Below are 20,321 nucleotides of genomic sequence, written 5' to 3' on the forward strand. Positions count from 1 at the left end.
TGCCGCATTTCGCTCCGTTTGCAACGTGCCGCACGAGACAGATTGTCCGCGCCAGCCAATAAATCGCGAAGTGAAAAAGCGTACAGAGCTGCGCTCAAATTTCGCATTATGGAGTATCGTAACGGCCCGCGTGGTCTTTTTTTTTCTTTTCTTTTGCGCGTGTGTTTTAAGGAATTCGTCACATATACCCAGGAGAGAAAACTTACTCGAACACTGCAAGTACAGCGCCTGTCGGGAGAGAAACGCTAACATAAATAAAGTAGACTTTAGGACGCGTCTTCTGCATGACTGTATGAAGTAGTACCTCTTCACATGCTATCACTAAATGCTACATGCAGAATAAACACCGCAAAAGTCAAACAGGATGGAAAACGCAGAAACAGACATGTGATCTTCGGACTGTTCAGAACTGTTAGCGTTTGAATTATGTTCATATTACGTGCGAAAATTCGACCTTTACCATTGATAGTTCCTGCCGAAATAACCCTTAGGCCGTGCACTCAACCATTCTCAATAGCTTTTTTGTTTATTGCAAAGAGTATCATAACCCTGGAAAAGCCCAAAAACCATTCCACACGAATGCAAATTGAAAGCACCTTATTCAACTTTATTTGTGGCTATTGTGAGTCTCTTCGTATAAAAAAATATGTTTTTTAGTAAAAGAAATAGTTCAAAAAGAATTAATTAGTAATTGTTTTCCTGAACTACCCAAAATTGAAAGGTTATTACTCCAGCATATCAAAAGACAGAACACGCAACCGTGGGCTTCGCGTTAACTTTCCCACACTGAAATCCCCAGGTACACACTACGTTTTTGTTGCGATAGCAATTATATGGATACTCCAGGCGCATTTTAGCCGTTGTCTTCGCCGTGATGTTCCGTATAAAGTCCACGGGCGATACACCATCGCCACGCGTCGCATGCTGTATGTGCGAGTGAAAGCACGCGAGGGAAGCCGGCAATTGCGCCTCTATCTGGCGCGCGCGAAGGGGAAAGTGGAGAGCAAACGCGCAGCCGCGCAGCCTTCCGTCGCGCGGAACGCTGTGGGGGGATGGGAGGGAGGTAAGGGAGGCGGCGTTGTGCTCCGGCAGCAGCTGCGCATTTCGCGACCGGGCGCAAGGGGAACTGAAGAACGCGGCTCAGTCTCACGCACCTTATATGGAGGAACGCGGGGAGGCAGCGCGGGAGGGAGGGAAGGCGGCTTCGTCCCTGCCAATAAGTGTGTACTTTGCACGGCCGCGCACGGTCGCGCGTGCCATATCTTGAACGGCATCTGAAGAAGGATCGTATCTTTGTGTGCGCTGTGTTCTCGACACTCTTGCGTTCAAGGGATAGACCGCACGAATGTCACATCGCTCGCTGCTGCTGCCGCGCTTGCTCACACCAGCGTCCAGCGTTTTTCAGCGTGTCCGCGCTCATCGAATGTGATTTGTTCATGTTTGTTTGTGAGCGCCGACATCTTGCTTGGTAATTCAGTTAGTCAGCGAACGTTTCGTAGTTCCAAAAAGACTTCTTCTTGGGCAAGTTGGTGCTTAGATTTCCTAGGTATACTTTGTGGCGCAAAATACATTTCTGGAAAAGGGACAGAAGAAAGGGAGACAGTTTGGCGCTTCACTGTCTCCCTTTCTTCTGTCCCTTTTCCAGAAATGTATTTTGCGCCACAAGGTATACCTAGGAAGTTTCGTAGTTCATACAGCCCATAAAACTACTATCCCTATTTCGTATAGCTGTATATTAATTTGCTATCGGAATCGATGCTTCGCCTTTCGGTAGCCCGATAGAAGCCGCAGAATAGAAGCCCATACCCCAGGAAACGTCGTATATCTTAATAATGTGCAGCTGAAATCCATCTTACAGACTGCCTAATTTGGTTTTAAAAACATCACAAGAAACCACATCTGGAAAAGGGATTGCCAAATACCTAAAGAATGTCACCAAAACGTCTGTCAAAATACGTTTTAAGACGTTTAAAAAACCGTCGCGAGGAATCGGTTTCAATGTTTCACTCTTGCTTTTGCTGCTTAGGTTTTCCTTTTTCTTTTCTTCTTTTTCTTTTTTTACAGTGGCGACGGGAAAAAATGGTCTTAAATCTAAGCTGTGAAGGTGGTTGGACAGCGAAGCTGTAAACGACAGCTAGAACGATTACCTATAGCTCGAAATTATTCACATTGCAACATTCACATGCACTTTACCTAATTATTAGCCTAAGATGTTTCAACGGCCTGCGACTTAGCTTGCGCCGCTATGTATTTCGTACACCTGCAAAAAGCGAACCAGAGAGAAGAGAAATTCGCCGCGCCTCGCATGCACGCTGCTCTTCAGGAGTCCTCACTATACGTGGCATTCCCATAGCACTGTCACAAAACAAATAGGTTGCTAGACGGTTTCTTCTTTTAAATATAGAAGTGCAGTGACGTCACTACCTGCTTCCTATGCTACAGCTGCCGCTTCCTGGCAGCTGCAGCTTATGTAACTGTAACCTTTACCGGGAAACTCTTGATGCGAACGCTATGCACGAAGGCGAGCTTTCTGGCTCTCTTAATTTTTCCCCCACGACAAGCGCCGCCGCTGCCGCACGTGCGCGGAGGAGAGCGTCATTTGCTGGGGCTACAAGCAACCCAGCGGCGCACGCGGCGAGTGCCTCCCGCTGATTGGTTGAGTTTTTGTCCACGGACAAGACAGGTGCATTGATAAGTAGAGGGAGATATGCACCATCAAACTCGCCGTAAAAATGCATTGTTGTTCCACTTCTTAATAAAACGCTCTTTTATGCACTGAAGCACAAAAGTAAGTGGACCACTCATGAACTTCGCCCAACACTTCGGGAAATAACATTTAGAAACTAATGTCATCCTGGAGATTCAAGTGGATACCTCTTGCAACCTCAATGACTACAATTCGTAAATTGCAATATGTGCGGTAACGTAATTAATCATTAAGTTTATTAGTGAATTTTAGTTTATTAGCTGAATATGTGCTTCGATTTCTCGTGCTAGTAATGTCCGCGTCTTCAAATATTCCTGCTCAATGACACGAATTATACTATCTGCCACAGGCGCTTTTTAAGAATTCCGAAAAAATTAAAAATGATCAACCCGTACAGATTGAAAAATGGACTTACACACGAGCTAACATATACATGGTTTATACTTAAACACAAAGGCAAAGTAAGTACATATCACCCGGTTTTTTAACGCGAGTTATTTAGCTCGCATATGTGAACAAATTCATATAAGGCGCATATATCACTGTTCTGAATTCGCGACTAAGAAACAAAAAGCAAGCACATAGCCACTTGCAAGCTAATCCCTTTAAAAATCGCATCACAGAATCTTTTTGTGGCAGTTTCCCTTCACATAACTGGAAATTACGTGTTCTGTCTCCCACAGATGTGAGAAGGCGTTGGAGTATAACTCAGCGCCTGTAGCGATCGTACAGCAAAGTGCCCGTGGGCGCCACTTCAAGAACTTCAAGTTCAAATAACTTTATTCAGTGCCCTGCCATTTGGTGGGGTGGGCCTGGACCCCACCTAGGCTTCGGCCAAGGGTTGTTGGCCCTTGGCGCCTTCCTCGGCGCGCTGGAGGGCCCAGAGTTGGTGCTGCAGGTCCGAGCTGGGCAACGCGGACTCCCAGCGCGCGCGGAGGCTGTCGCTGTTTGAGGCTGCATCACCGTTATCCTGTATTACAGCCGGACATTCCCATAGTACATGCTCCTGGGTGGCTCTAGAGTCGCAATGTCTGCACTTGTCCGTCGTGTATAAATCTGAGTGTATTATTAGCTGGACTCGGATAGGACATGGTCTGTAATTGCCGCCATTCGACAGACTGGTTTTTGCTTAATCTTGGGTGCGGCGGCGGGAATGTAAGCCTCTGCAGTCTATGGTGTGTAATTTCGTGAAATCTGGTCATTCGATCTTCCCACTCCCACTCATCGTTAGTGGGTGAGACGGGGCTAACCGAGGCTCTGTCCGTAAGCTCTCGAGCCATGCGGTGCGCCGCCTCATTGCTATACCGTCGGGTATACCAGACACACTATAGTGTGTGAGCGGGTGTCCAGATGAGATCGACACTTTTGTCGCGGTTATTAGCTAATTTCAGGAGTCGTAGCACCCCTGGGGAGATTCGACCGTTGGCGAAGTTTTGTATGGCCGTGTGGGAATGACTATATGCCCGCTTGTGTTTGTGCTATGGCTAGCGTAATAGCTATTTCCTCTGCGGTTTCTGCGTGTAGAGTGTTGACTGTAGCGCTCGTCGTGCATTTTCCCTCGTAATTGACCACAAATAAAGATTAGCGACATCAACAGCCTTCACCACATTTTTCCACTTCAAGTATTCACGATACAATAGCTAAATAGACACCTGAAATAAATACGAACGTCAACGCTGCACATGTTCAGATGGCACTGGTGGGGCATGAACGCGACTGATAGCACCACTTTTCATCATTTGGGGTATTCCCTTTAATCCCGAATAACTGAGCTCTGGCGACTGCTCCTAAATTCAGATATCTGCTAACAATTACCAGCAACAATGAATTTTCATTACGTACCGAACAAAAGGTTCACCGAAGGTAGATAATGGACACGTTATTCCGAAGTGCTTTGTCCGCTCGACGCAATATGGCGGGCAGCACTCCAGCAGCTCGTCGCTAGCCCTCCCGCCCCGAAACTGCCTTGTCGACCCTACAATGGCTGCGGAGCAAGCATAACTACGCCCCAAAAAGAAACATATTAAAACAAGTTGTCCCGCCAGGAACATCGTTCCAATAGGGTTTTGAGACGACGATACAAATAACCGTTTTTGAAAACGTTTTCTAATGAATGTTAAAGGTCAGATATATTCTAGCTTCTCTGAGGCAGCTCTACGTCGAAAAAGGTCGGAAATTCGTTTTATTCGATATATGTCTAAAATCGACGTTTCTAAGACTTCGTGTGCTACCTGGGCCAGAGTTCGAAGGAGTCAAATTGAGCATACCAAAGATGATACTTTCGGTCATGCGGGGGAAAATCAGCGCCTAGAGTTAGCTTCAAAACTGACAGTGAAAACAAGGCAAAAGAAAAACCCTCCGACGGTCAGACTGGCCGGCAGTATAGCAAGACTGGATAAACTTATTTGTGGCCAGCAGTCAACTCTACGAAAACAGCGTCAAACCTGTGACACGAACTGCAGTGAATAAAGGGGCAGCAACAGCACGGTTACAGCTGCGGATCCCGTCGCAACGCTTGCCAGGATTGAGTCCAAGGTTGCTGCGCATTGCGACACGTCATAGAGCTCTGTCGGGGTCTAAAAAATTACGTTCGGCAAAACCAATGGCTACACTGTGTTGAACCGCCAACAGTGTTGAAAAATCTTCCAAGTTCTTTTTTTATATCCAGAATTACCACAGCGCTTTTCCGAGTTGAATGTTCTCTCTCCTGCACCTGCTACCCGAGTCTGACGCAACAATTTCATGGACAGTAAAAAAGCAATTCGCGCAGCACATAGGCCTCTAACTCCATTTCCCTTATTGGTAATTTATTGTTGCTCTTAAATGTTACTATTTCTCTCCCTGTTTTGTTGTGAGCCTCTTAGTAAACCGCGTTGAAAAATTCTATCAAGTTAGAGGTTTAGTGAAAAGCTGCAACGATATTGCGACATACACTTTTAATTAAGGCCTCTGTAACTTTCGTTCGCGTCTCCCACCAGCACCGCCCAACCGAACAGCGAATGGTGGCTTTCCCGCCAAGCTCGCTGCCGCAACTGTACCTCATCAGAGCCAAGACCGCCACAAATATGAAGCTGTATTTTTTGTCGCAATAATGACAATATTTTGGCTACAGCCTTGAAAAAAAAATATAGAAATACGTCACAACCTATGCGCTATACAGCAATACTTCAGGCGAAGCCAATAAATCACAAGCTTACAAGAAAACTTGACGCCGAGCTGACAGGCCAAACGTAAAAAAAGGCTTTGAAATGAGATTACCATCATGTGACCCCGCGCTGCCGGCGAAATTTGATGAGCACAGCCAGCTCGAAAGCGCCAGTGAACGACGACTGTTCCTCACAAACGATTTACGCACTACACAGCGGGCAAACAGGGCCGGTTGGCACACAGACGAAACAAACGCCGACATCATAGATTTATGGCGACTATCGACGGCACAGTGTAACGGGCGGTAGCGAGGAGCTGTACAAAATGGCAATGAAACAGGGGGCGCTGTGCGCGCCGGGCGCGCGTGCAGCCAATGCAGCGGTGCATACGTATAAGCGCAGCTGCAGTCGAATGCAAACAACCAGTTCACCTTTTCTTTGTGAGCTTATATCTCACAATACGCCAGATATTGTGTGCCTTTACCAATTCGCCAAGCCTTGCATGTGCGTGGGAAAAGAGAGAGAAGCGGCCCAATGGCTGCCGGGAGCGCGTTGTGTTTGTCCACGGAGGAAGGAAACTCAGGAAAGGCCCTGACGTCAATCTTTGTGAAGCGAAAGTGAAGCCGGTAGTTGGCGTTGCTCCGCCTATACGCCTCGTGCACCGCCTATACGCGCCGAGCACGCCGACGGACGCGCCACTGGTGGCGGCCTTGCGCAGAACGCACGGGAGAGAATCCTGGCGCGCGCCGTAGTTTGTTGTGTCGTTGATCGTGCTTCTCTGTCTTATTCACGTTTTCAGAGCAAGATAGGCAACACTATTCGCACGTGTGGGGTGGTCAAAGCTTCAGGGAATGTCGAAGAATTGTCGCTGGGTGGGGGGCTCAAATACCGGTGAAAACGTGCCGACGATACGGTTCTAATCATTCCCGGCAAAGCCTCATCAGTGGGAGCAACGGTAGCAAAAATGGATCGTCGCCTCGAAGGGAAATTTCTTGTTCTCATCCTTTCCTTTGTCTCATTGGTGTTTTTTTCCACTCGATCATAGACTCGTGAGCAACGAAGTTCGTCTGCAGTACAGCACGAGGTTTAAAGGAATTTCGCTAAAGTTCGGAATGCTGTTTGCCGCTTATATTGTTTTCCGCTTCTTTACCGCGTTGTGCTAGCTAGGTAGCACGACTGCACGAGCGCATTGCGTTGTATGTTAAAGCTGCTGAAGTTTGCAAGAACTAAAATTGGTTGGTTTCATGTGGCGCGGTAAATCCTCGCACCAGCTGTCGCGCACTTCATGTTTTTACATCTAATTTATGCGTGGCTTTGCACATGTTTAACTGTTACTAGTTGCTCCATACATAACTCTTGTCGATTCTATTGAGTTGCGAAGTTTTCACCCTGCCTTGTTTGTAAAGGGTATAAATCACGCTGTGTCTTATCGGAATGATACCAAGGAAGTGCTTCTTTAACAGCTTTATTCTTTTCGCCCGAGGGCATCTTAGATATTGTTTGCGTTTTTGGAAATGTGTTTATAAAATAGGTAGTTCAAGGCGAGAATTGCTAATAGCTGCTGCATATGGTATTTTTGTTCCATTTCTCGCTGAAAAGTTCGCGTCCCGTTTGGGAAGTCATCACACCTCGATGCTGCCTGAGCAAACTTAACACGCCGAGTGATTTGTTTGTTTCACAACGTAGTCCCTTCTTGCATTAGTTTTGTACTCAAATGAATTGTTTCTTATACTTACGCTGCAGACGACTAAATCGGGCCTTGCCGCCAGCGTTCATCTACTTTGACTGGCGCTGCTTTGCCTTTAAATATATCATGTGGCACCTCTCTAGTAATATAAAAAAGTACTGAAAAGTTGGTCAGTCTTTAGCTTTGTACGTTTCCAAGCAGCTCCCTTGGGAAATTTAAAATTGCGCAAACTGCAGCGGGAACGGTAGTACATCGGCGTATGCAGCAGAATTGCGTCGGCGGTACAGCACTAACACGCGCTTTTATTAACCTGTGTGTTTAGTGACTTCGTTGGCTAGTGTACGCGTTTCCATCAATAAATTGGCAATTACTCTTCTTGAGGCGACTTCGACTGCACTTATTCGGCGATGTCACATGTATTCATCGGCAGAAAAATGACAACGGCATATGCAGAGATTGCACCGTGCGGATTTGTTTGATATAAGTCTGCACTGACGACGGGTGCTTATTATTCAGGTACAGAAGCAGCATTGCGGCAAGGGTAGAATAAAAAAAACCATCGAGATCGCATCACTCAACAAAATTTATCGGCTAGTGAACATGAGCTCCACGTCATGTAAATGTGGTTCATGGCGTTTGTCTGCGAGACACACCTTGCACGTATGTGGACCATGTTGTCCCTAACACCGGTAACATCGTGTTCATACCCGCTCGCATAGAGGTCAGCATCTTCCCTACAGCTGTCACCGCATAAGAAGCAGCCTGGTACCCGAACAAAGGAGAAACCGCAGCCGCGAACTACAGCCATCCTTGCTGCAAAGGGGTGTCGTCTGCTACTGCTCCCGCGTGTACTGTTGGAAGCGTCCGCTAGGTGGCTTTCAGTGGCGCCTCTATAGCGGTGCACGAGGCGTATAGAGGCGCCACTGAAAGCCACCTAGCGGACGCTTCCAACGGTACACGCGGGAGCAGTAGCAGACGACAACCATTTGCATCAAGGATGGCTGAAGTTCGCGGCTGAGATTTCTCTTTTGTTCAGGTGCCAGGCTGCTTCTTCTGCGGTGACAGCTGTAGGGAAGATGCTGACCTCTGTGCGAGCGGGTATGAACACGATGTTAGCGGTGTTTGGGACAACATGGTCCAAATACGTGCAAGGTGTGTCCCGCAGACAAACTCCATGAACCCTATTTACATGACGTACCTCATGTTCACTAGCCGATAAATCTTGTTGAGTGATACGATCTCTCGATGTTTTTTTTTTATTCTACCCTTGCCGCAATGCTGCTTCTGTACCTGAATAATAAGCACCCGTCGTTAGTGCAGACTTATATCAAACAAATCCGCACGGTGCAATCTCTGCATATGCCGTTGTCATTTTTCTGCCGATGAATACATGTGACATCACCGAATATGTGCAGTCGAAGTCGCCTCAAGAAGAGTAATTGCCAATTTATTGATAGAAACGCGTACACTAGCCAACAAAGTCACCAAACACACGGGTTAATAAAAGCGCGTGTTAGTGCTGTACGGCCGATGCAATTCTTCTACATACGCCGATGAACTACCGTTCCTGCTTTAGTTTGTGCAATTTTAAGTTCCCCAAGGGAGCTGCTTGGAAACGTACAAAGCTAAAGACTGACTAACTTTTCAGTACTTTTTTATATTACTAGAGAGAGGTGCCACATGATATATTTAAAGGCAGAGCAGCGCCAGTCAAAGTAGGTGAGCGCTGGCGGCAAGGCCCGGTTTAGTCGTCTGCAGCGTAAGTATAAGAAAGAATTCAGTTGAGTACAAAACTCACATGCAAGAAGGGACTACGTTGTGAAACAAACCACTTGGCGTGTTAAGTTTGCTCAGGCAGCATCGAGGTGTGATGACTTCCCAAACGGGACGCGAACTTTTCAGCGAGAAATGGAACAAAAATACCATATGCAGCAGCTATTAGCAATTCTCACCCTGAACTACCTATTTTCTAAACACATTTCCAAAAACGCAAACAATATCTAAGATGCCCTCGGGCGAAAAGAATAAAGCTGTTAAAGAAGCACTTCCTTGGTATCATTCCGATAAGACACAGCGTGATTTATACCCTTTACAAACAAGGCAGAGTGAAAACTTCGCAGCTCAAAAGAATCGACAGGAGTTATGCATGTAGCAACTAGCAACAGTTAAACATGTACGAAGCCACGCATAAAATAGATGTAAAAACATGAAGTGCGCGACAGCTGGTGCGAGGATTTACCGCGCCACATGAAACCAACAATTTCAGTTCTTGCAAACTTCAGTAGCTTTAACATACAACGCAATGTGCTCGTGCAGTCGTGCTGCGTAGCTAGCGCAACGCGGTAAAGAAGCGGAAAACAATATAAGCGGCAAACAGCATTCCCAACTTCAGCGAAATGCCTTTAAACCTCATGCTGTACTGCAGACGAACTTCGTTGCTCACGCGTCTATGATCGAGTGGAAAAAAACACCCACGACACAAAGGAAAGGATGAGAACAAGAAATTTCCCTTCTAAGCGACGATCCATTTTTGCTACCGTTGCTCCCGCTGATGAGGCTTTGCCGGGAATGATTCGAACCGTATCGTCGGCACGTTTTCACCGGTATTTGAGCCCCTCACCCTGCAACAATTCTTCTTCGACATTCCCTGAAGCTTTGGCCACCCCACACATGCGAATGGTGTTGCCTATCTTGCACTGAAAACGCGAATAAGACAGAGAAGCACGATCAACGACACAACAAACTACGGCGCGCACCAGGCTCCTCTCCCGCGTGTTCTGCGCAAGGCCGCCACCAGAGGCGCGTCCGTCCACGCCGCCATGCGCGCAACCGTACTGCTCGGACCCGCGCGCTCCGCAGCAATACTAAACAATCGTTAGCACGTTAGCACAATTCCGCCAATGAGGGCAAAATTTCCCGGGGATATTCCTTCGTCCGTTGCCATTGCCAGGGCGCGGTACATTGCGTACAGCGATGCATGCGCGTTCATTTCACAAACTTTAGTTCCTCCTGTACCACCTGGCCACAGCAACATCCGGTAGAGCACGGCCCAGATAACGCAGCGCAACAAAACACGGAGACCAACGCAGACCTGCCCGCACGGCGCCTTTGCCACGGTACGAAACCTACGGAGCAACACGTGCGAGCGCACAGAACAATAACAAAGCCGCCATTGTGGCCCGAAAGGCGGGGCCACTACAGCAATACAAAGGAGAACCTACTATGTCATTTCCTCCACACTTTTCTCCTAGCGCGCGAGGGGGTAGGGCCTCTCCTCAGTTTCCTTCCTCCACGGCGTTGTTTGTCATATGCCGGCGAGTGACGCCGGGAATGTTTTACACACGGTGCGCGTTTTTTTTTTTTTTGCGATAGCAGTTATATGGACACTCCAGGCGCATTTCTGCAGTCGTCGTCGGCGTCGCCGTGAGGTTTCGTATAAAGTCCAAGGGCAATAAAACCATCGCCGCGCGCTGTATGCTGTACGTGCGAAGAAAAGTTTATAAGGGTGAGCTGCGAACGCGGTACAATCTGGCGTGCGCGAGCGAGGAACGCAGCCCCGATGCGTGTCCGCTCCTGTCGCACGCGAGGCCGTGGGGACAGGCGTGGGAGAAGGGGCGCTCTGCTCCAGCGACTGTTAGGGCGCCTCGATGTCCTCGTCGCCCGCCGCTGCGTACAGAGTGAAGACAACCGCAGCGTCTACTAAGGCGTTGGCCACGTGAATCGTGGACGCCGTATGTAGTAGACGGCTATGTAGTAGACGCGTTGAAGCGAGATTCACGAAGCTCAATTCCCTCTTTGCTGCTGCCGTATTTTTGACAGCGAGTTTTCACGGTCATCGAGCGAGATGTGTTCACGTACACCTGTGCACGCGTGACACCATGCTTGTTAATTTAGTTAGTACAAGTTTGTACGGCCGATAAGACTACTATATTTACTTCGTATAGCTATCTACTAATTTGCTATCGCAAACAGTGCTTCGCTTTTCGGGCGAAACTGCGATTTTTTTTTCCATGAACAGCAGCCGCGATATGGAATGCTGTACTTAAAAATTTAATTGTGTGGTTTTAAGTGCCAAAACCACGATCTCATTATGTCAGGCACGCCGTAGCGGGGCTCCGTATTAATTAGGCCATCTGGTGTTCTTTGACGTGCACCCAAGCCACGGTACATGGGCGTTTTTTGCATTCCGTCTCCATCGGAGCGTGGTCGCCGTGTCGGGATCGAACCTGCGACCTCGATTTCAGCAGCGCAACGCCGTAGCAACTGTCGACTGCCGTGCCGGATAACATGGAATTATCTCTGAAAGTGAGCCCCAGCACCAGTTCACACAAGTTTCTTCTTCGCAAAGCTTTCATTCGTTTCAGCGTGATACTTCGGCGCATGCGGCAACACGGGACAGCATCCTGTGTCAGGTGCGGCTGAGTGATCACGCGCCATTTCCACTAGTTCCCCACTGATTATACGGCGATAAGCGTTTTTCCAATGAATGCTATAGCTGCTTCGAAGTGACGTTTACAAATGACACAGTCGTGAGTTCTGTGTATCTCCGTTTTATATTATGGGCCGACTTCCGTTGCAAAATAGCGGTTCCGAATTTGGTATTGAGAGGCTGAATGCCGCGAGTGGTTTATTAGCGCCAATTGCAGCTCACAGCTCTGGTTCCTTAACGGGTGACTTGGCGAAAATGATTGTAGCTGACCTCACCTCTGCACAGGACATGGACATACGTCCTCCTGCTTGAATCGTACAACGACATCTTTGATTTCGGCGACAAGCCTTTAGGCCAAACATCTGTTGTTCACTACCTTATTAACACTGGAGACACGAATCCTATTCGTCGGCGTCCCTATCGTGTATCGCATGCTGAACGTCGAGTCATCCAATCAGAAGTGCACCAAAATGCTCAGCAAAGGGGTCATCGAGCCATCAGCCAGCCCTTGGGCTTCGCCTGTCTTCCTTAACTGGCGTTTTTGCGTCGACTATCACCACTTAAACAAGATCACGCGAAAAGACGTCTACCCACTACCACGCATCGACGACGCCTTGAACTGCTTGCACGGAGCTAAATACTTCTCGTCCATCGATCTTCGATCCGGCTACTGGCAGATTTCAGTTGATGAACTGGACCGCGAGAAGACGGCCTTCATCACGCCGGATGGCTTATATCAGTTCAAAGCCATGCCCTTTGGTCTATGCAATGCTCCTGCGACATTTGAACGTATGATGGACTCTCTTCTGCGAGGCTACAAATGGACCACCTGTCTCTGTTACCTTGACGACGCTATTGTTTTTTCTCCCACGTTCGGCAACCACCTTACCCGACTCGCTGCCATTCTTGCGGTCTTCCGAAAAGCCGGCCTCCAACTAAACTGCCTGTCAATTCATGTCAATTCCGGCGCCGTCAGATTACCATGTTGGGACACCTCGTTGACGCATCCGGTGTCCAATCAGATCCGGAAAAAGTTCGCGCCGTACGCAGTTTCACCGTTTCGTCAAAAACTTCGCCGACGTTTCGGCCTTTGACAGATCTAAAGAACACGCCATCCTCATGAGGCCCGGAGCAGGCTCACGCGTTCGCCGCACTCATCGGATTTCTGACCACCCCTCCCATACTTGCCCACTTTGATCCATCTGCACCGACCCAAGTTCACACTGACGCAAGCGGCCATGGCGTCGGCGCTGTTCTCGCCCAACAGAATGGTTCCGCGTAACAATATGAACGTCTCTTGAGCGTGCACGCTTTCGCCTTCACCCGCTTTGGCGTATGCTAAAGCGACTATCAATTTTTGGTTGTGCGCTGTAGCAACAGCGTTTATCTGATTGTAGCATGCTTTCCGAGGACGGTGAAACACATCAGTAGGTCGTAGCTGCACCAGTCACGTACAGATTACACTTGCGTAACGTTTCACTTGTAACATAAGCTCGCGTCGTCTACTCAGGACTGTTGTACGTCGTGCGTGTGTTTGCTTCAGTTGGCAACGGTTGGGAAGGTGCTCGTGGATATGCGTACCTCAATATTAAGGATTAAAGCCTTATATGTCTCATCGTTCAGTCAACCTTCAACGTCCTTGAGCGAAAACGCGGCGACGACACGAAAGGTACGAAAAGTCTACCCTCGACCTTTGGTGGGAGTCGAACCCACGACCCTTGGTGCTAATAAAGGCGCAGTTAATTCATTCTAAGCACTCATACCCGATAAGCAAGCAAAATGGATGATAAAGATGGATGACAGAGCGAATTAAGCGGGATGACTAAGCGAATTAAGTGGCTGACTTAGGCGATTTAAAGGCAATAGAATTAAGATTGATGACTAATTGACGTAAGAGGATGAGTACGCGAATTAAGATGACTAAGCGAACTAGACGAGATTTTCTTCTTATAATGCCTGGCAGCTCAAATGCTTATTTTATTATGTGATAGGCTGCATTATCCTACACATAAACTCAACATCGTCTTTTTTTTTTTTGTGGTTCTAGTTCTGCTGTAGGCACGAACCGTGCACAGTACCTCTATCCGTTTTGGTACTCGTGCTGCAAATCGATTGCACGTTTTTTAAATCGCTACGCGGTAGGACAAATCAGCTTCGTTGCACCTACAGAATGGCGGCTCCTGGTACTAACAGAGTCGCTCAACGTCAGCTCCCCTTGCATTTCCCTTCTCTCCCCCCATCCAGAGTTCGCCCTCTCGAGAGCAGGCAACCCTAGATATGAAATGAATAACGAAGACAATGACAGCTTCGGGGTGGTGGGGGGGGAGCGACTTCTTGAAGTACAGAATTAAATGTAAATCATTATTAAGTCTGCACTTGTCTTCATCTTATATAATAACAATTAAATAAAACAGCAAGTTGAACCAAAAGTACTTGCATCTTAGTATAATACATATTGAATGCAATGTTTCGAAAAGTACTAACTTTTACAGAGCTTCCTGTTTGCACCAGCGCAGCAAGTTATTGCTCCAAAGCATTCTTTTCTCGCTCGAAACAGCAAATATTTCTGCTTCAAAAGACCAAGTGCCGCTTCCATGACTGTTTAAGTGCACAAACAACTGACACTTTGTGGTGATCGAATCCCTGGCAAGTCACTCTTACATGATTCAGGTACAGTTGAGATCAATAACTAGGCTACCCCTGCACAGTAAGATACGCTAGAAAGGGCAAGCTCACACAACCGGCCTACACATTCCACAAAGATGACAAATCACTGAAAACAATTGTCTTTCTCTTCATACAACAGATTAAAAACCTGAGCACAATGTGTTTCGAAAATGCTTTTGAAATATACTCGCAGAATGACAAGTTCGGCTTAACATTCAGCCAATCAGCAGCGGACGAGCAAGGGAAGCCTCAGCGTGGGAACTTGTCTTCGTCACGGCCCTCGCACATTTGTTTGCTTGTTGAAATGTTGGCTCAAGGCTGAGGCTTCCCTTGCTCACCTGTTACTCAACTGAAGTATTCATCTCCTTGCAACCTCATTGCCTTGTTTGAATACATAGATATTTTTTTTTCCAGCATGAAAATGTAAATTGCGTTTTCCAAGGATCTGTACGCATTAATTTAGCTTGCTTAATTATATGTCTACTTACTGTCCCTGTTCATTCACACAATCTATGCAGAAGTCCTTGTAAGCACTGTTGTCTTCATAACGTTCCTTGTTTTCCGATGAGTACTCCGCTTGCGTCAAGGCCTTTACTGCCGCATCTGAACACTACATGTGTAGGAGACATATCAAGAGCAGACAATATGTTATGGATAATTTGGCATAACTTTCGTGTTTGTTTTTTCACTACACAACGTGCCTCTTGCCAAGGTGGTATGAAAAGATTGGCACATTGTAGCTTGAGCTTACCTTGTTGACACTAACTTCTTGCCGATAACTTTTTTTGTTTCTTTTATCTAGCTGAAGCCTTCAAACGCAGCCAATACACACGTCAAACGGCACTGCACGCAACTACAGTACGAGGATTACCTATCATAGATATCTGAAGAAGCTTCGTTTTCCCTGCTTTTAGCGGTATGCCGAACACGACAGAAAAATTTCGCTTGATTTCAGCTGTCAATTTCATTATATTGATAGATATCTGTGTTTCTGTATGTTGCAAACTCAGTTAATGACACCATTAAGTCCACCTGACCTATACGAAAGTTGCGGGAACGTACTGCTTCATTCACCATTGACAATTAATGAAGAAGCTTACTTGCTTGAAGTGCTCTTTTACGAGTTGAGTATTCTCGGTCACCTGGCGGCATAATAAAGATATTGGTAGTCACGTTACAGTACCGGGCCCACGAATGCCGTCCCGACAGCGGTAACAAAACGCCCTGAACCAGCGAACGAGCAGCACGGTTACCGCCTACTGCAGCGGCCATATTCCTCACTGCGTAATGATGATGATATTAGTTTTGATTTTGATAGCGCCATCTCTCGAACGTACACTTTAGTTTGCGACGCCGCCACTGCTCTTATTCCGGTTGCGCTGGGGAAGGTATTTCCTTTTTTCCTTTCTTTGTCGGAAGAGACCGTTCATAACTTAACCAAGCTAGCAAGTGCGATTGGCGAAGCGTCCCGGCGATAGCTCTTCTCGAGGCCTGCAACAACAAATCGACGCAGGAGTATATATCTTTTTCGACAACAGGGACACAAGCATATACTTCTGAAAGGGGTTTCATTTTACGCGCAAACGTAGACTGTAGTCGGCGTAGGCCGTGCGACGTAGGCTATAAAGTCGGCAAAATTATGTTTCTCGCCGCGAGGGAAGCGAGCGCCGGAGGAGGAAAACGCCTGGAGGCGGAGAAGAGAATCACCGCGTTAGCTTTCTTTCTGTTTGTGCTTCGACGCCGTGGTGCTCGCTGTGCTTGCGTGTAACCTGCGTCCACACGCGGAAACTTCGCTAAATTTATTTTAAATTATCTTTCATCGGCGGAACCGCAAGCGCAAGGAGCGCCGCGCTCTTCTTGCTCTAGCAATATGGCCGGCGGCGGCTACCGTAGTCCATAGAGCGAAGTAGAGGGAACTCTGGCGCTAGTGTCTACGGGAGCTGCCATAGAGTTTCTCACTATAACACGTAGTGAGAAACCCTATGGGAGCTGCAATGGGAGCGGTTGTCCCAGGTCCCAGCATGGGAATTATGGGAAGTACATGGATTTGCCTAAACTTCGTCTTTTCGACTTCAAACGGTTTTGTAAACGCGTCATTCTCAACAGTATATTGCGCAGTAAATAATTAAATAAACATCATTAAAATTGCCCTACGGCAGGATTCGAACACAGGGACTCTAGCACAGAAGCCTGATATTGACAAGCGAATGAAACGCCCTTATGAATTTATCGCGGGCATGCCAGTGCCTTGAGACGCTTGGCGCGTTTCGATTTGGCCACCTGGACAACCTCAATCGCTGCAATTAATAGCAATTGTACGCGTTCCCGGCGGCTTCTGCGCTTTGAAGAATATAGATTGTGCTGAAATATACAATATGATTTATATAGCGTAATATACAAAGCCACAAGAACGTCTGAATCCACAAGCACGAAGATCAGACAAATCCATGTACTTCCCGTCATTCCCATGGTAGGACGACTGTAGCGCCAGAGTTCCCTCTAGTAATTTTTGTAGGAAACTCTATGCCATAGTCTGATACAATTACTAGAGGGAACTCTGAAGCTAGTGTCTACGGGAGCTGCAAAGGAAGCGGTTGAGCGAGCATGGGAATTGTGGAAAGTACATGGTTTGCCTAAACTTCCTCTTCCTGGCTTCAAATGGCTTTGCGACTTTGTAAACTCATTTTCAACAATGTGTTGCGTAATAGGTAATTAAATTAACGCTATTAAAATTGTCCAACAGCAGGATTCAAACACAGGACCTCTCGCACAGAAGCCTAATATCGAAACCATTATGCCACGGATTTGACATTTGGCACATTTCGATTTTGTCACCTCGAAAAGCTAAATCTTTGCAATTTGTAGCTATTGTACATGTTTGCAGCATCTGCTGTGCTTTGAATAGTATCACTTGCTCTGAAATTTACGAAAATGAAAGCATATATATCGTAATAAACAAAGCAACAATAGCAAAAATGTCTGATCTTCGTGCTTATGGATTCAGACAAATATATGTACTTGCCATCATTCACATGGTGGGTTAACGAGTGCAGTGCCAGACTTCCCTCTCGTATATTATAGGAAACTATGGTGGCTAGCACTTCCACTCCAGAAGTTTAAGTATATAACCTCCTTGTGCCTATGGAGGAAGGAAAAAGATAGGAGGGAGCATCGGGCAACGTGGTTGGAGCCGAGATGTCAAGCCAACACGTGACCAGACATACAGTCAGAGCAGCCTAGCAGCTGCCGGCCAAGCACACATCGAATTAAAACTACACAAAAAATAAAGAACCACCTACAGGCCACCAAACGTCTCGGCAAATCTAAATTCTTGTTGCCGAGGTCACAATCTCGACGCAAGAGGTCACTTGTTGGGCCAACACTGAGCAATGCACCAAACCAAGAGATTGGCGTCATGGAGCGTTCGCATGCCAAGGCTGGCTGCGTGACATAATCCTCTCTCCAACCTTTCTTCCTTCCTCCATGCTTGCGCCTGTGGAGGAAGGAATTCCTTCCTCTATGCATAGTCCCATAATAGAATAAAGAAGCAGTCTTTGTATTGACTTCCTGTCGGATATTTTCCACAGATGTAACCCCTTGTGATGGTATAGGACTTATTTCCACAAAACTTAGACAAAATATACATGGCCGACTTGCATCGAAACGGAAAAAAAAATCGCTAACTTGGGAAGTTTTAATTCTGTAAATGCATACACAGCCCGCATGGCACTTTTTACATATCCAGTGCGCCTATTGGTATTTTCCTGGAAGTTTTGACAGGCTAATTTTACCTTGCGTTAAGAAAATACTAAGAAATTTTCTTCACACAAGGCGGGGTCATAAAGTATATTAACACATAGGTAACTTAAGTATGTCAGAACATGGAGCACCATGTGCTGCAGCGTACTAGTAACAACCCCCCCCCCCCCCCCGCCTGAAATTTCAGTTCTGATCCCCGTTTTTGTACCAGCTAACAAAGATATTGTTAATTTCCTTAAGAATGCATTCTTAAGAAGTTAATACCCTGTAGAGTATCTCGTCTCTAAACAATAACGTCCTGTATATTACATTACTTTTCACCTGGTACACGCTAAAAAATGTTTCTCCTACAACGATAATTGTCATCTACCTTGCATGCCTTCCCTTTCTTCAACGCAGCACAACCGGTGTTTTAAGTCACGAACTGCATGTTACCAGCGTGACATGTCATTCTTGGCAGAAGCGCATCAGTCACATTGTTTTAAAGAAAGGAAATGCAAGCAAAACAGATTACAATTACCATTGTGGGTCAAAGATATAGCCCAGGTGACGTTTAGTTTATACTGGGGTAAATAAAGGGTAAATTTTCACGTTACTCTCCAAAAAAATTTTAAAGCCCTTGGAGCTTATATCTCGTCTCCAAGCAGTAATAGTCATCTTACTTGCATCTCCCTTCTTAAAACCTTTATGGTCACTGCTTTCCTGTCAAGAATGCTATATCACGCCGATAACTCGCATGCCATTTGCAACATTAAAGCACCAAGCTCGCATCGTTAAAGAGAGGAAAGGCAGAGGACAGATGCTGATCATCGTCGCAGGACAAAGCCCCAGAACATACAAGTTGTTTTTTAGAGTAAACGTGAAGAGTGCTTGCAATTTATGTCAAGACCTCTACAGTAAAATATGTTTGCACAATTTTAGGTGCATCTTGTCCACAAATAATAGTTGTCTATCTCTTCTTTTTCTAACTCTGCAGGTCCAGTACTTCCTGGCATGCACATTATCAACGTGACATAGCATTCTTGACAGGAAAGTAGTGCGCATAGTTTTGAAGAAAGGAAATGCAAGTAAGGCAGACGATTATTGTTTGGGGGCGAAATACACCTCAAAGGGCTGAACATTTTTTTAGGCTAACACTTTGTTCATAAATGAATTGTCTGTGTATCCTTGCAGAAGATGGATGATGTACCGTTTGCTGTCATCAGGACAAGTTATCACCAGGCACGAATTCAACAACTTTGCCATCACAGCATTAACCAATTTTATAGCAACAAGACTGATGTCATGCAGCACATCATCTTCACAGAACTAAACTGTGGCCCTGCACAAAAATAAGCTCTCTATGTGTATAACTTGAACCTCGAGTCACATAAAAGATATTTATAATGGAAGAAAGTGCACAGTCATTAGCACTTACATATATAAGTGCACTAAAAACATCAGTCGGCGTAATCTGTAACCTTGGCGCCATAACAAGGCTAGACAGTAATGCAATGTACTAACTCAATGTAATCCAGCACAAAAGAGTGCCATAGGGGGAATATCTACATTCACTTGATACCAGGGTATTTAAGCATGCAGTTCTACAGAAGGTATCTCTGGGACAACTTTTTAAATGCATACCTAGGTTTAACAGCTCCCACTGTGCAATTTACACAGCTGAGAGGTCACTTCTTAACTTTTTGCGACCATGAGATATTACAGTCAGGCACTAATCACATCACCCTCACCTGCTCTTACAAAAAGAACACAACAGTAATGTGGATATGCTAAGATATTTAAGTTCATTGGCACTTCTAATTAGGCACACTAGTGGAACATAATTTAAGTGGTTGGCACTAAAATTAGTTAACATGTATTTAGAAAGTGCTGCAAGTACTCCAGAATTCTATCAAATATACAATAAAGGACACAAAGCCCGGAAGA

The 20,321-nt window shown here is 46.3% G+C and overlaps 1 protein-coding gene and 1 long non-coding RNA gene across 3 annotated transcripts in view; one reads left to right on the forward strand and one right to left on the reverse strand.

The window, feature by feature from the left end:
• LOC126518078 (putative methyltransferase DDB_G0268948) overlaps window positions 1-15,928 on the reverse strand; it is a 28,143-nt gene extending 12,215 nt beyond the window's left edge. The window contains exons 1-2 of one of the 2 annotated variants that reach the window (XM_055065075.2): window positions 15,737-15,928; window positions 15,125-15,246 (exon numbers count right to left, since the gene is read on the reverse strand). In XM_055065075.2, the coding sequence (XP_054921050.2) occupies window positions 15,125-15,137 (13 nt within the window). In that variant the 5' untranslated portion in view covers window positions 15,138-15,246; window positions 15,737-15,928. The remainder of the gene's footprint in view (window positions 1-15,124; window positions 15,247-15,736) is intronic. The other variant, XM_050167934.3, reaches the window with a different exon arrangement.
• A 68-nt stretch (window positions 15,929-15,996) lies between these two features.
• On the forward strand, window positions 15,997-20,319 carry LOC140216702 (uncharacterized). Its single transcript, XR_011893335.1, has 3 exons — window positions 15,997-16,151; window positions 19,372-19,462; window positions 19,569-20,319. It is a non-coding gene; the product is annotated as an uncharacterized lncRNA (long non-coding RNA).
• Window positions 20,320-20,321: the final 2 nt, after the last annotated feature.

The sequence above is a fragment of the Dermacentor andersoni genome, chromosome 3 (genome assembly GCF_023375885.2).
Source record: "Dermacentor andersoni chromosome 3, qqDerAnde1_hic_scaffold, whole genome shotgun sequence".
In the NCBI taxonomy this organism is placed as follows: Eukaryota; Metazoa; Arthropoda; class Arachnida; order Ixodida; family Ixodidae; genus Dermacentor; species Dermacentor andersoni.